General features: G+C 33.0%; 1 protein-coding gene across 1 annotated transcript in view; it reads left to right on the plus strand.

Moving 5' to 3' along the window:
• Window positions 1-17,091, plus strand: part of LOC149411578 (serine/threonine-protein kinase 32A) — a 465,118-nt gene that overhangs the window by 433,130 nt on the left and 14,897 nt on the right. The window contains exon 8 of the mRNA XM_089646859.1: window positions 1,855-1,990. Within this exon, the coding sequence (XP_089502985.1) occupies window positions 1,855-1,990 (136 nt within the window). The remainder of the gene's footprint in view (window positions 1-1,854; window positions 1,991-17,091) is intronic.

A 17,091-nucleotide genomic window follows, 5' to 3' on the forward strand; every position in this document is an offset into this window, starting at 1 on the left:
CAGGGTTAAGGCTCTTGACTAGCATCGCCCTGATGGAAGACCAAGAATTGAAACGTTGCTTGAAATGGGTTTAGCTGTGTTTGGTGACCAGATCTGAATAGCCGGGTACTTACCCATCTTCCTTTTCTCTACACTCTCTCTCTTCACTCGACTTTACTTGTCCCAAACTTTATTGTCTCTTGTTTTTTTGTTTTATATATCCGAATTGCTTATCAGATTCTTACGCGCCGGTTCAAAATTCAAAAAATATTTATTGCACAAAAAGAGTACAAAAGGTATAGCTTATAGGTTACATCTTATTTCTTCCAGCTAACCCAACAAATACACATTATATTACATAATCCAACAATTACATGTTAACAAATGTATGTAAATAAAAAATAAAAAAAACAGAGGTATTTAATTTATGTAAGGTAATGTCAGGTGAAGTGACATTTGTTTAAAAAAAATGTTTTTAGTGATGATTTAAATTTAAATATGTCGGTTATTTTTTTGATGCTACGTGGAAGGTTGTTATATACTTTAATGGCCATGGAGTGTGGTCCTTTCTGAATTATAGTTTTGTTTGCTTTTGGGATTATAAGTTTTCTGTGAACCTTGTAGCATGTTTATGTGTTGAGTTTTCTTGTGGGAATTTTCTGGGGATGATCGGACTAACAGGCATAACTCCATTATATATATATGTCCGTCACTGTCAGAAGTTTGAGATTTTTAAAATATTGGTCTACATGAATCCCGGTAATCAGAGTTTGTAATTTTTCGTAGGCACCTCTTTTGTATAATAAAAACATCTTTGGTTATCTTCAACGTTAGTACAGTAAAACCGGCCTTAAACCTGGTTTAAGACCGCCTTAACCATACACACACCGTGGTAATGAGTCAAGTTTTCACGTATATTTACACTGAAATTATAAATTTTAAGAAAGGAAGTAACTTAGTGATTGTTTTATTCATACATATACCATGCATACCGTTATTGGACCATTTGTATTTAATTTTGTTATTTTTTTTTATTTTAACCTTCTGTCTGTTGTATACCTACGTTATAAATAAAATAAAAATTATAATAGAAAGCCAAAAGTAACAGGTGGATCTTGAGATGATATTGACTTGTCTTGCTTCTTGTGCTATCAACTGATGTATTATAGATAGTTGAGACATAAAGCGAAATAATAGGTCCATTTTTTTACCTCCAACGCTCCCCGCTCTTGCCAAAACTACCGGAATGCTCTACGCGCACCGCTTATCGTATATTTTAATAGTGGAATCCCCTTCAACGAGATGCGTACGTGATGGCGCACAGTGGGCTAAAAATCGCCTTTCATAGACATAGAGACTTGAATTTTCAAGGGTATTTTTTGACTAAAAATGAATTCTGCTGATCATTATTATGCTATAAAATTTCGTATGAAGCAGTTACGTGTACAAATGAAGGAATTATCATTTTTTTAAGAAAAATTTGTATGTCACTGACATTAGAAATGAGGCTATCTCTGAAATCATAAGGTTGGCCATTATATCCTTACACACAGATATACTACTATTTATTTGTATTTTTTTTGACATACTTCGAATTGTGGCGTAACTAGCGCTTTTTTTTTTGAATCCTCAAAGTTGAAATTTTTTTATGTTGATGATTCATTTGAATTCTTAAATGCTTTACATATGAGTATGCTTTGTCTAGTTTACAATATTTTATTGACACTATAAACCAAAACAGTCTAGGCGATTTTCAGCCCACTGTGTGGCGTCTCTACTTGTATAGCTCTATGGTGCTATTGACCACATTTCAGACATGCTTCAGGATGTGTCCATAATCCATACCATTTGAATATATTTAATTTTTTTTTTCAGGTCATGCCCACGTCACGGATTTCAACATAGCCACCCAGCTGGGAGAGAGGGAATTAGCTTCTAGTATGTCGGGAACTAAGCCATACATGAGCCCTGAGATTTTCGACTGTGCAGCGGATGCGTGCGTCGGTTACAGGTATTTTTTGAAATCCACTTTTGACTTTATAAAATATATATGGCCTTCTTGGTCGAGGAGTAAGGCTCTAGATTGGCAAAACCGTGGTCGCGGGTACAATCCCGGCGTGCGCAATAAATTTTATTTAATTAATTTTATGTTTTTTCTTTAATTAATTCAATTAAAAATATATATAGTCATAGGTTTTAGGTATTTGCGGCACGTTCCAGAGTGGATAATATTATTAGTATCACCCTAGTGTAAGACCACCATTCAGAATTTAAACGTTGCTTTTAATGGCTTTAGCCATCATTGGCGAATATGTCTGAATAGCAAGGTACTTTTTCACCTTTCTCTCCCCATCTCTTTTCCCTCCTCACTGCCTTACAACATACCCCAATAGCGGATGATACAGTCTCATTCAGACGGTTGGGAGCTGATATGATTATTGTGCGGTATTCATGGTAAAAGGAAAGTAGCCATATTAATTAATGGTTTTTTCGTAAGATGGCATGACAACTAATTCCTCGGGTTGGGTAAACTCAGCTCCACTGATTTAAAGCGACCCCAGTTTACGGTACCTACTACAGATTTTCACATTTCGTGGCATTTTATTTGTACATATTCGATCGACGAGCACTTATCAGCAGTTATCAATAATAATAGTTAGATTCGTCCCTGATACCCAGTGTTCGAGATAATAGAATTTAATAACCTTTTTTAATTGACGAGGGTTGTAGGCTCATCTAATAAAATTATACTGTTATGGCTAAAATGGCATTAAAAAATACCATATCGTGTAATCTAATTGGCTCGTGGGTTTTTTAATGGTCGCGTTTAGATTATTTTTTAAAATGAATAATTCAATTTTGTTCCACGTATTACCTCCAATTTGTTCAATTTAACCTCCAAAGCTCAAACACCGAACGACCGAATCTGGTCCCCGCGCACCGTTACTCTGACGATAATAATGTAACACGTTCCAACAAGATATTAGTACGCAATTGCGCCTTTATTACTATGCCGTGATTTTTAACAGGTCTTCAATTGTAAAAAATAAAAATTGAAGTGTTAGGCAAAAAATTAATATTCCCATATTTAAAATCACGTTCTGAAATCCCAAGGCACACATTGCAGAGGATGTACCCACTACTAACAGATATTACGTTTACTTAATAATAAAATGGTTCCATGATAACTCAAACAGTGACAATTCAACACACCTTTAAAAAGTGATATATCGTCATTAGAAACGATGAAAATTTTTTTTTTAAACCTAACCTAATCTAACCTAAAGATGTGATGAATTATGATTTTGCTGATTTATCAGTAGTCTTCTTTGTAGACAAATCAGGGCTTGATAAAAATACAAAAGAATACATAAAATAATATTGATATAAAATATTACATACATACATAAAAACAAAAAATTCTTCAACTTTAGTGTGAAAATTCTTATTGGGATGGAGTAACCCAAAAAAACTTATCACATGTATAGAGTAAAGTTGTATCTAAAAGTAAAAATGAGTAAGAAAAATGTTACCAGTTGCATTTAAAACAGTAAAATAGTCTGTGTAGGTTTAAAAAATAAAAATAAATGAAATAATAACATTAATGTACCCAAAATTAATAATAAATACAATGCAAGAAGAAAGGAAAAACAGTATTCAGTATATGGGAGACACATTAGAAACCATTTTCGATGTAAAAATTACATTTACTCAAAATATTTTAACATATAATAATATTATATATTATACTATGTTATATATTATATTAAATTATATTATATATATTGCTAACGTATTCAGTAATTGCGTTTTCAATGCAGTGGGTCATATTTATTACCATTCAACTAAGAACGTATTGCTTTGTACCTATACGCAGGGAGTATCAATCAAAAAGATCGCCCCATCCAAGAAAAAAATAGTTGATTATCAGATTTTATCTCAATGATATTTGGAGCCGTTTAAGTTTTTCATTTTAATAAAAAGAGATAAAATATTTTTTTTACTGAAATAAAAACACAGTGACTGTACCCAATACATATTCCCGATACTTGTGGATGAAATTAATAATGAAAATCAGTCACAGCTTAGTCTTTATCAAATTAAATTAATCATTTAGATATAAAAATAAATATTTAATATATGCAGAAATTTGAGTCCCAGCGTACGTATTTTAATGTTAGAATTATGGTGATTTACCAAGGCGACAGGAGCTTACTAGCTATGCGAATGTTGCGAAACGACAGTCCATTGGCACACTTCAGTGTACAGTCCTTAGGGATATTCCTATGTTTCCATTTAAGGGGAAGCTTCGTACTAAATCACTATTTTGATTAACCTTTATAACGAATTGGTGTACCTTATCAATACCAAATATAAATATGCTTTAAATAAATTGGAGGTTTTCCTATCGTTTCGCATGAGTAAAATACAAATAAAATAATAAATTACCAAATAAAAAATATTAATGTAAACTACAAAAAAAAATAATAATAGAAATGTATGAACGTGTAAAGGAAATAACTATAAAAAATACAGTATTATAGCTAAGATTATCTGTGACAGTTTCACTTGATTAACTTTTTTGCTTTCTTATAAAATTATTTACAAAATTAAAAACCAGTTTTGTGCTTGAAATCGAACGTTCTATACTCCGTTTGTCAAGCGATTTTAATGCCTATTACCTACAATATAAGGTATACCAAGAATATACACATTTTTGGCTTCTGGCTTCCTCTTAAGCATTTGAGTGGATCGAGGGCAATTTTTTTCGATTTTTTATATTTGAGGAACATGCTCATGCGCCCGTTTATACTCGTATGTAAATTTTAAGGAGCTGGGAACATGTTTTTAAACCTCTTTTGAAGAATAATTCAACGGTTTGTTTTAGTTCGATAGATAGGTTCGTTTCACGCGAAGTTGTTCAAAGATATTATTCGCGGGATTATTCGTCACAGCCAGAATTTTTTGAAGAATTAATATGCTATTTCTAAAATCGTTTCTGTTTTAAAACTTTGTGGTTAAAAAGAAAAAGCCGCCACTGCTTAGTAGTATTAAAGTTGGAACTTAGATTTTAAATCTCAACAGTTCTGCTTTCAGGGTAAATTTTATTATTTTCCGAGCAAATAATATTAATTGGAGAGTAAGCAAAAATCTATTTACCATGCAAACAATAACTCTCGCGCTAGCCCAGATAAAAAATTGAATTTAAATTGAGAATTATGTTTTTAAAACAAAAACATTTTTCCATTAAAGTATAAGGCGAACCAACGACAAAGGGGAACATTTCCAACTTTAAAATTTACTACCTTCCTTTTCATAGGAAAAGCTTTTCTGTGTTTTATTTTTCGTCGCGTAAAACGATGATATTAAATTCATAGGACTGGTATTTTAAAGCTATATCTTAACTATTAAGTAAGAAAGTCTAGTCTAGTAAGTAAGGAAACAAGACTCAATAAACAGATATGAATAACTTAAAACAAAAGTACTTATTGCGATGAGCTGGGCAAAGAAATACTGCGCCAGAACACATGATTGATCAATTCTCGATATCCTCTCGATAAACGAATCCGAAGTGCATTTAAAACACCCGATATTGATAATATTGATCACATTATCAGAAGGGACCAAAACCCAGAAAATCCAACTAATGATCCCGGGGAAGAATAAGGGGAAGATTAATTAGAGCCAGATGACTGCTGTTACTCGGTTAGTAGCAGTTATTATCGCTGAAATGTTCTAAACTGTATAAAGTCCTAAATAGATAAAAGAAGAATTATGTGGTACTTGACAACTTACAATATGAGATAGCTGAAAAGAGAAAGCATGGTTAAAATTGGTCTAAATCATTTATTTATCATGACCATATAACTTTTGTTTAACGAAGTTACCAATCGCATCTTGTCGAAAAAATTAAAACAATCATAATAATCGTCGCTAGGGGTCATCTAGGAAATATTTTATCAAGCTTTGAAGCGCACTTAATATTTTACATCAAACATGGTCCTCTGTATAAAAGTCTTCTCTGTATAAAGGTCTTCTGTCTGTAATAAAATGTATAAAAGTCCTAACTAGATAAAAGAATAATTATGTGGCAATAAACAACTTACAACAGGAGATAGCTCAAAAAGAGAAAGCATGGTTAAAATTGGTCTAAATCATTTATTTATCATGACCATATAACTTTTGTTTACCGAAGTTACCAATCGCATGTTGTCGAAAAAATTAAAACAATCATAATAATCTCGCTAGGGGTCATCTAGAAAATATTTTATCAAGCTTTGAAGCGCACTTAATATTCTTCATCGAACATGGTCCTCTGTACGGAAAAATAAATTACTTTATTTTCGACTATGTGCCTCGGGTGTGTTGTAGTTTGTTTCTGTTTCGATCTTGCGGTACATTACAACAAAAGCTATAAAGCAATTACAAAGGCTAACCAACATTCTTTGAAATCCGCCCTTTGATCGGTACTTTTCTTTATTAGTTTACATTCAGTCCACACGGGAAGCCTTGGGGATATACTCAAACTATGTACTTTGCAGGAGATCAAAGGAGGAAGTTACAATTTTTTGTGAATCCTTAGTTTTTTTATATCCACAAATTCTAGACAAGAGACGCCACCGATTGCAAGATTATCCATATCCGACAGAATGATGAACCATTTCAAAGCAGGGTTTTGTAAATAATATAGCAATCACACGAGGACAATACAATGCCGTTTTGTTACAGCTCCGAATCCACTGTCCTAGTTCGAAAAATAATTTGGCGGACAGGACAATGAACCAAGATACTGTCCTAGAGATAGACGGATAAGCTATCTCTGCAGGATAGTATCTTACCCCAACCACCACGCCCAATAGACAGTAGGACAATAGCCAGTTGCTCCACGCATACGTATCTCGGCTCTCGGCGCTGGGATCTCGTATTTCAGCTTAAAATTGTCGCGTAAATGAAGCACTACAATACATCTCGGTATAAAAGATAGACATCTCGGTCGATAGAAAGATGATATTTTTCTTGAACTCGCTCGTAACTCGTCATGTATCCATTTCGACAAAGCTTTTTGAAGTGAAACTTCTCTACGCCCGTCATGCATTTTCGAGGACCGGAGTAAAACCGACTCATGGCCGTCACGAAAAACCGTGATCATTTCGCTATAGGAGCCTAGCTAATATTATATACCTAGTTTAGGTCACTCTCTAAACTCAGCTTCGCGGTCTAGAGGCAGAGCGCCCGACTGTCGTCGTGAAGAACCGAGGTTCGATCCCCGCTTTAACTATTTTTTTTTCTTTTTGTGATTTTTTTAATACGAGGAAAAGTGATAAAATGCTCTCGTGCTTCGACTTTTAGATATTTTGACTATATGATATTTTGGTCGAAATATAGCTTACAAATCGAGCCGGTAGAGTCGCTCGGTATTTTGATTAATTATTTTTATTTTGAATCATTAAAATTACTAATCAAGGCCGATAACGCGACTAATTACCCTCGCAGACGTGCGTGACAAGTTTTTTTTAATAAAAAACACAGCCGTAAGTGAGTTTTTCAAAATTGAGAAATGTTTTTCAAATTCAGACTCCATACGGGTATAAGACTGTTAAAACACGATAGATCTTTTCCAAAACGGACAAATACACGGAAATATTTTGAAAAACGACACATATGACTTCACACTGCCGATATATCTTCGATTCGACCCTATATAAAGCGTTAACGAGACGTTATGTGATATTATTCATTTACCGTGTTTGAAAATGAAAATTTGTCAAGTCAATTGAGGAATACACTTTGTATACGCGGTTCTCGTCGCGCGAGATACCTCTCCTCGCGGTCTAGAGGCAGAACGTTCGACACTCGTTATGCAGGACCCGGGTTCGAATCCCATATTTATATAACTTTTAATTTCTTTTTATCACATGCTACTTATAAATATGTCAATAGACAGAAAAAAAGAGAGAATGAAATGAAAAGAGAGAGAGAAGAATACTAAAAGTTTCACTTCTGTCGTGCGTAGGCTTGCCACACACTGTATTTTTTTTAATCATTGACGTTAATAAAGGTGACTGCTCAAGTTAACTGTGTCGTCCACTAATCAATAATGGGACCCAGTTCACTTTCAGTTATTTATAAAAAATGTGTACTGCCAATGATAATATCAAAAACGTGAAGGTTTATACGATGGTTGGAAAATACCCATGGGCTGCAAAAATACAGATGTACCAGATACAAACGTATCACTACCAAATGTAGTCACTTAGAATTCTTATTGAATAATAACAATTTTTCACTAGAAATGCTTCCTCTCGCTTAAATTCGTCCCTTCCTCAAATTCCTACCATTCTAGCTTATTCCATACTATTTCTTCCCATCCCACCAGCACCCATCTCCTAAAAATGGTAGGGCAGTTGATGCTATTATGTATTCTTCCAAACAAAAAATCAAATCAACCGAATTTACCGTGAAAGTTTCTAATTAAAAATATACAAAATATACATAATATTTTAATATAAAAATATCTACAATATGTTTGACTGGTTTTGAAAGGGCGCCAACAACTACTGTCGGATAGTTTGTTTGCAAATGTTTCCATATAAATAAATTATTTGTGGGAGAACCTTGCTCCCAAACTTTTAGATAGTATGAAATGTTAATTTTGAATTCCTGAAAGTTTCTGAAAAGTATCCGCTATATTTTAATTTTAGCTTTGCAAACTCTATTTTTTTTCCACGAATCAAAGAATTTAGAATAGGTTACGGTTTGTTACATACCTAAGAGATGTATTAGTATTTAATTTATTTTATGTTTTCAAAGTAAAGCGTCTGATGGTGGTAATGTTGAGATCTTATAATCATTTTCTTATTGGAGTTTGTTGGTGTGTGATCATCTTAAGTTAATCAATAGTGAACTGACTCAGAATTTCTCTTAAACTCGTAATTATTTTTTATGCATATGCGGGTTGCATGATATTTCATCAAAATAAAAATCCAACACACCTTTAAAAAGTGATATTGAGTTATAAAAAGTGATGAACCAAAAAGTAGGATTAATAGTTACCTATGTAACCTAGTTTTTGTTTCATCACTTTTCGTGACTTTATATCACTTTTTGGTGGTGTGTTGAATTGTCATTTTGACGACATACCCGGTCATCATTACCCAATATAGATAATACAAGAATAGTAGTCTATGCGTGATGTAATTGTTTTATAAATTAGCAAATATATTTTTTTGATGAAATTTTTTTTCAATTCTTCCAAGGAAAGCACTCTTGGAATACACCCTTAGCCATGTTTCTGACAGTAAAATCGACAATATCTTCAAGAAATATCTAGAATAATTCCTTTATCATACATTTTTCAAGTAAATATTGGGTAATATTTTATTTACCTATGTAGTTTCCTAACTTTATATTGAATAATTCACTTTATTTATCTGGCACTACTTCCTCTACCCTCGACGCCTTTTCACAATAGTCGTGTACCGTTGACAGAGACAGATTGTGCATTCAAATGAGGTATGTTCACATTCGCGAACTTCTTCGAGTTCGCGGCAGTTTTGCGTAGAAACCCGACAACACATTAGAAGTTTGTGCCAGTTAACGATGTCGAAAGCTCCCTACAAGGCGAATGGAGCTACCACATAAAATAAATTGAAAACAGGCTGCGTCGTAAACAACTTGGGGCAAACCTTCCGCTCGTAGATGAAAACCAACTAACCCAAATTATACTTAGGGTTTTTAATTGAAAATGAATTATTTCATTTGTTTAACAAAATGGAACAACAAAGAGTAGAAATTATTATTTAACAATTTCGTTAAAGGCCCGTCACAACAATTTAACTTTTCTCGTTAACTCTTTAATTTTTAAGTTCCAAAAAAATATTTGTTACTTTTGAAGATAATATGAATACATCTCTTATGCCGAAATGTTAATTGTATGGAATTCCCTCGAAAGAAAAAAAACGCTAAGTGAGCTCCAAAAATTATTAAAAACACGTTTTGTTCTGTTATTTAATATATTATAGGCATGAAAAAATTACAGTGTATCTTTAAATGCAACTAAAGCATTTGTCTAGAGACTTTTGCTCTATTTCAAACTAGTCGTGTTTAATGAAATGTTTTTTCTTTTATCATTTAATTATTAAAGTTTTTTATATTAGCGCGCTCCCTCTAACATTTGTATTTACATATGTCCCATTCAAATCATCTTTGAACGCTTACTACGGAGCCTTAAGATGTAAGTTATCAATAACGAACAAAAATACAACACTTAACAATGTCAATCTTTCACAAACATATTGTTTTCCAACAATTGCAAGCTACCTAATGTGTTAATAATATTTATTTTTTGATCCATATATATGATGGGTATAATTTAACAGTTCCAAAATCACACAGACTACTTTTATGCTTAAATCAAAATAATAAAAAAATTAATTATTATTCAACATCAAAACAGCAAGTCGTCGAAACACAGTCTCTATGGTATCTTCAATATGCGGATTTAATAAAATTTTACAAGATTTTTTTTAAGGATTTCTTAAATTCCAAAAGAATTCATAGAATTTAAATACATCGAGCCATGTTAGACGGCTTTTAATAAGAAATTCCCGGAACACAACTTGTAAATTTCACAAAGGGGTAAAAAATTAAATATCGTTGAGATTGCAATATTTTACGAATAACTATTACGAAGTTATTAAAAATAAAAATGTTTATGTAGTAGACATAATAGATGATGATAAAATATTAGGAAATGAATAATCTTTTGGCGGTATTTTTTTGAAATAAATGATAAATGATAGATCGTTTAGTCGGGGGCCAAAGATCACTAGTTCAAAACATGGTCCGCCTTGTCCATCCGGGGGTATCTACAACTCCGTCTTGGAACAAACTCCTCGCTTCATTCACATTCCTCCAACGTAAATAATGCCTTTAATACTCTTCTGTTTTTCTGACTCTTGAGATGACCCGGCTCAAATATATGATTCACTTGATAGTGCCATGTCTTCCTAGGGGCATCCCTTCTTCTACAGATACTTCTGCATCATTATATTCTTCTAACACTCCTTTCTTTGTGCATCCGTTCTGCATAGCCAAAACTATCGAAGACTACCGTACCGCCGTACCGCGATGTTCCGCCGCTCCGGGAATCCTTTATTGGATAACCAACACCTCTGCCATAGGTCACCCTCTTCGTGGTTCGTTACGTTTGGTGACTTAGCATGGGTGCCCGGTTTCATGGGGTGAAGTTTATCTATGTCTTCTGAGTAGCGGCCTCTCTCGACCCATCGCTTTGCACCGCAGTTGGAGGTATGGATTCATACGTCCGTTACTCCTGAACACATAAACCCCTAGATTCTTACCCACCCCTCATACCCTTTTCCTTCCAGAACTTCCTCTCTTTCCTTTCCGTGAAAAGAACCTTTCCATGAGAAAAACATCCACATGGCATCCTCAAAGATGACCAAGGCCTCTCTCAAAGGAAACTCTTTCTAAATACTGCGAAATCATGCGCCGTCATAGAAATATAGTAAATCAATGTGCGCCGTGCATTTGTGATATCTCAATCAGTTGTACCCCGTGTGTTCGGAAGGCACTCACCAATTTCGAAAAATAATGTCTGTGTGAATCAAAATTATTCATAATTATTTTTAAAGTGAATTAAAATTTTGAACTTGTTGAATATAATTATCAAAAGACGTCTCTAACTCTCAAGAAAACATTCCAGAAAAGCCTTTACCCCAGAAAAGTTCTTGCTGTACATACGAGTATAGCCCACAGACGAAAAGTGCATCGTCCACTGCAAAAAGTGTACAGAACAAAACAATGACTTATGCCAAAGCTGATTTTTTTATAGTTTGATATGGTGACTGATTTTTTAATTAAATTTGATATTTATTTAAGATTTAATTTCTTTCTTTTATAAAATAAATATATGTTTATTTTTCGGAATAACTTTATTGAGTAAAACCTCAAATTGTAATATTTAAATATTGAAGACAATATTAGTGATTTCTAAACGAAAATCTGAAACAGAAAAATCAGAAAAGGAAACGGTCACATCTGGGACTCGAACCCAGGACCCTTGTCTTTCCGGGACAGTGCTCTACCGACTGAGCTAATGGGACCCTATTCCCCTCGGTCACTTTCCAGATGTGACCGTTTCCTTTTCTGATTTTTCTGTTTCAGATTTTCGTTTAGAAATCACTTATATTGTCTTCAATATTTAAATAAATATATGATTTGCGATAAATACAGAAGCCGTCTTTGAATTGTTAACTTTTTGAGAAGTATATAGAATCTATAAAGATTTTGATATATTTTTCAAATAATAAATAAGAGTAAGACAAAACACTGTAAATTTTTGACTATAAGTAAAACGTAATACCTACTAGACTTTTTCAAAATAAAACAGTTAACTCAATAAAATTTATAAAACTTAATGCGACAATTTAACGAGTGGTTATCTTTTGTGTATTATTTTTCTAGGGTTAAGAAAATATTATAATTTTGCAAATCGTTACAAAATATAAACTCAGTTTTGGCATGTTGAACACAATTTAGCCTGAAAAGGTTTTTGAAATTGGTTTAGCTACGCTCAATATCTAATCTCCTTTTTATCTTTCCTTTATTGATTACCTTCCGCCTCAAAATATTCCCAAGTGACTTATACATATTTTATTGACTGAGCGTTGTGAAGTACTGTTTCATCTCAACCACTTTGCATTTCGTCTATCTTTCAATTTGTTTATGTGTTCCGGTTCCGGACAATCCTATCAAGATGGTTGCTGTGTTTTATAGTAGCTTTTTATTCAGTTAGAGCCCGCCCATATGCTCTCGCGCACATGCTGTCAAATCGAAATAATCAACATGACGGGAAGTCTACTGTTAGTTCATAAAACTACTATTAATCTAAATACCAGGGTATCAAATTAGATAATTTATACCAAAATCGTGCTCTGTTTATACAAACCACAATAAATTAAGTTTCAAGGGACAAAAGTAAAATAAAATGCTTTAACTTGTTGAATATTTAACGGCTCTAGCAAAATAATTCATTACCGAATGTGTCGATATTGAATGAAATAGTACTTTTATTACCCACACGTAAAAATTTATGTTTAAATAAATTAACCATTTGTACTTATTTTGCACATACACGGTAGGATGAATTTTATGTACATCAAAATCTTTAAAGTTTTTTGGATCTTTCCAAGAGTCCTTATCGTTTTATTGAAACTTTATTTAACGACAAAATTTTCACGGACTCTCGTTAATATTTTATAACGTTTTGGGTTGTCGTAGATCGAGATTTAAAGGTATGTAGGTATCCAATACCCTCATTCAAAATTGTATGATGTTAAGAATATGAATTAAGCTCAATTTCAAAGCAAAACAGTTCGTATTTTAATTAGCAACATCATGTAAGGCAATGACAAGCATTTCACAAAAATGCTTAAAAGCTCATGGATGCAAAGATTATTAAAGTGTAATAGAGAAGTCATAGAAGAAAAGGGTTCCCGCTACAATGCGTTTTGTATTGGCGAGCGTTCTAGAATATTCTCGTAGCATTGCTACAAATGTGTAACCAGTGTTGGTACAAGCAGTCCTGGTAAAGGCATTAGTGGTACACGGAGATAAATGAGTATTGCCGATTTATTAAGAATCTCTTCAGATTATTGCTATTCCTGTTAAAAACGGTACTGCAGGCCGCTTACTGATATTTTTTAGTAAATTCGTAATTATATCGTAATTCGTGTTCTTACACCTGCATTTGTCATAATAATATTAAATGACGAAATGCAAAAATTATAGAATATTTTTGAACACATTTTCCTACTTCGTGAAAATTCATTAGTATTTTACTAATAGTTTATTAGGAAACAATTCAATGCCTGCAATCTCGCTTTTAACCCGATAAAGAATAAATGGATTCTTAATAAATTAGCAATATTTTTTTTCATTAAGTTTTCTCTGCGTAAATTCATTATTAAATAAACCACCAGTAGTGCAACTAGTATAAGAGATGTCATTAGTGGTTCAACTAGTTACTGATTAGTCATTAATGATGCAACAAAAAAAAGTATCGGTGGACAAATTAATGGTGTAACCTAACCAGTCTTGGTGAAGTCATTAGTGGGGCAACCATCATTGATACACATAGTACTTGTCTAACTAAAGATATTGAAATAATTAGTGGTGTTTTTAGTATTTTGGCAAAAACTAGTGAACACAGAATATCTAGCATTTTAATTACTGGCAAATCCCAGCCATTAATCTGACTGAACTCTTAATTGAATTATCATAAAAATGGTGAATAAAAAGTGCCAACCAGGAAAACCGGAAGGTCTCATTTACTACCGCAGGAAATTCCTTTTTAAAATGGAGATTCTCTAACGAACCCTTGGTGCCCTTAGATTGAGGGGTTGATAATATGTAAATAAGGGTTGTTCAAACAACTTGTCACCCTTGTGCATAACATACAACGCCGCGCCATCTAAAGGACAAAATTCAACATCTTCTCTTTAGCAAAGGCAAAGCATTTTAACAATGAAGCAGTTTTGAAGTGAAACTTCTTTAGGCGCGTAATGACTTTTCGGGGACGGAGTAAAACCGAGTCAGGATCGACACGAAAATGCGGGTACCCCCACCACCGCTCACCGTTCACTGTCCCTCTCTCACCATATGCGCTTGTTGAGGTGGGGGAGCCGCTCACGAACGTTCTCTCCCGACACGGGACAACAATCGATGCAGTTTTTGCACGATTCATTAAGGATTTAAGTGCTCATGTATATATCTCGCACTTTAGTTACCATAACCCAATTATCACGACATTAGGAAATGATATTCATGAAATTGACAATGAAAATGGCACATGATTGGTAAATTGTCATTGTAATTTCTTTGTAATTTTTAATTGTAATATTGTTATTTATGTAATATTGTATACTTGTGAATAAATTGAAAATTTTTGGAACTATACATTAATCGAACGTCATTCATCTATAAGAAAATATTAGAAAAAGCAAATCCATGCTTCGTCGTTGAATTATTTAACCTCTAATTTTCAAACTAACCTAAGAGAGAAAATAGAGATGATGAAATGAAAATAGAGAGAGAGGAATACTAGAAGTTTCACTTCTGTCTTGCGTAGGCTTGACACACCCACTTTTTTTTTGTGAATTATGCATGGAAAAGTGATGAAAAAATTATGGAAAATATTTCCATTACCAAGAATGATTTTAAGCCAGGTCGTATGAGGTCTGTAACCACTTGCATTTAAAATTGATGAGAAGTCATGTTTCAACCATCCTGTATTCAAGATGGCAATCGATGTTATCCTGCGTCTTTTATCTTCATTTACTTTATACATCAAAATACTGGCCTGAATCATATCATATTTTCTTTAATATTATTCTTTAAAATCGTATTTTATAGACTTATAGAGATAAGAAATTCCTTATGCTAAAATGTATTGCCACTTTATGTTTCAGAATGACATGGAATGATGTTCGACGGTCTCGAAAGCCAAATCTTCCGCAGATGTGATTTTTTTATCAGGTTCAAATGAAAGGCAACTTTGATAACTTTTGTATATATAGTACTTTACTTGGCGATAGTTGCATATTGTCTGAAACCGAAAAACCTCTTGTCTATTTTTCATGTTAAAAAAAATAATAATTGACTAAATGGCTATCAATATGTATTGAGAAATACACATAGAAAAATCAGTAATGCAGATTTATTGAAAATCACTTTCAATTATTAATCATTCTGTTAAAAACGTGTTGGTAAATTCGTAATAATATTGGAATACGTGTTCATCCACCTGCGTTGGTCTTAATAATACAGGACAAAATGCAAAAATGTGACGACTTTTATGAACATGCGTTCGGACATGGTGACAAAACATTGGTATTTTACATAAAGTTTTTAAGGATACCTATCAATTCATTCATTAATGGCCCACAATCCCGTTCAATATCTTAAATTTGAGTTTTTGTAAAATCGTTATATTTTTTATCAAGAAGTTTTCTCCTTCTAAAAATAATTGTTTCACATTTTTGAACACTTGTACTTACATATTTAAACAAAATTCAATACCTTTGTATTACCAAATTACCTCAGATAACTTGGTAATACTAAGGTGACTAACAGAGCGTTTTTATCAGAATATATACATTATTTTTAACACATGTAAATTAACTTATTAACAAAAATATATTCACATTATGGCTCTGAATGGGGGAAGTATTAGATACAAACACACTGGCCAAAGAAGATGGACTTCCGATTAATCAAATACATTGACCTATTTAATACGCGCGACTGCTGGGAAATAAGTAGGTACCGATGCGGGCCAAATTTAATCGCCGCAGGTATATTTTTGACACAATGTACATCCCAATATCCTGATAAATTGCATTACTTCACTGGCTGAGCCGATTTTTCTATTGTTTAATTAATCCCTTGACACAGGGTGCTTCACTGATATTTGGAAACGTTGTTATCTAACTCCTATATTTAAAAAGGGTAATAAAAGTGATGTTACTAACTATAGACCAATATGTAAGCTATCTGTAATTCCTAAACTTTTTGAAAAACTATTACTTGATAAAATTTCACCATGTATTAACCATCTCATTGTTCCGAATCAACACGGATTTTTGTCAGGTAGATCAACTCTGACAAATCTCTCGTTATATGAAAACTATATATCAAACGCATTAGCTAACAGAACTCAAGTCGATTCCATATATACGGACTTTATCAAGGACTTTGACAAAGTATGCCATAAAATTCTCCTGATCAAACTACGTAAGCTCGGTATTGACGGAAAACTTTTAGAATGGTTTGCTAGCTATCTAACTAATAGAGTTTTACTTGTAAAAATCAATTTGTTAATTTCCAATCAATTTATAGCTACCAGTGGTGTACCACAGGGGTCTCATTTAGGCCCAATATTATTTTTACTGTTCATAAATGATATTGTAAATATATTAGATGAAGATATCAATACGTTACTTTTCGCAGATGATTTAAAAATATTTAAAATAATCAAAAGCGCTGAAGATTGTATCTGTCTACAAAATAATTTGAACAGGTTAATTA

This window comes from Hesperophylax consimilis, chromosome 25, assembly GCF_061612785.1.
Source record: "Hesperophylax consimilis isolate HC1 chromosome 25, BYU_Hcon_1.0, whole genome shotgun sequence".
NCBI classification, from domain to species: domain Eukaryota; kingdom Metazoa; phylum Arthropoda; class Insecta; order Trichoptera; family Limnephilidae; genus Hesperophylax; species Hesperophylax consimilis.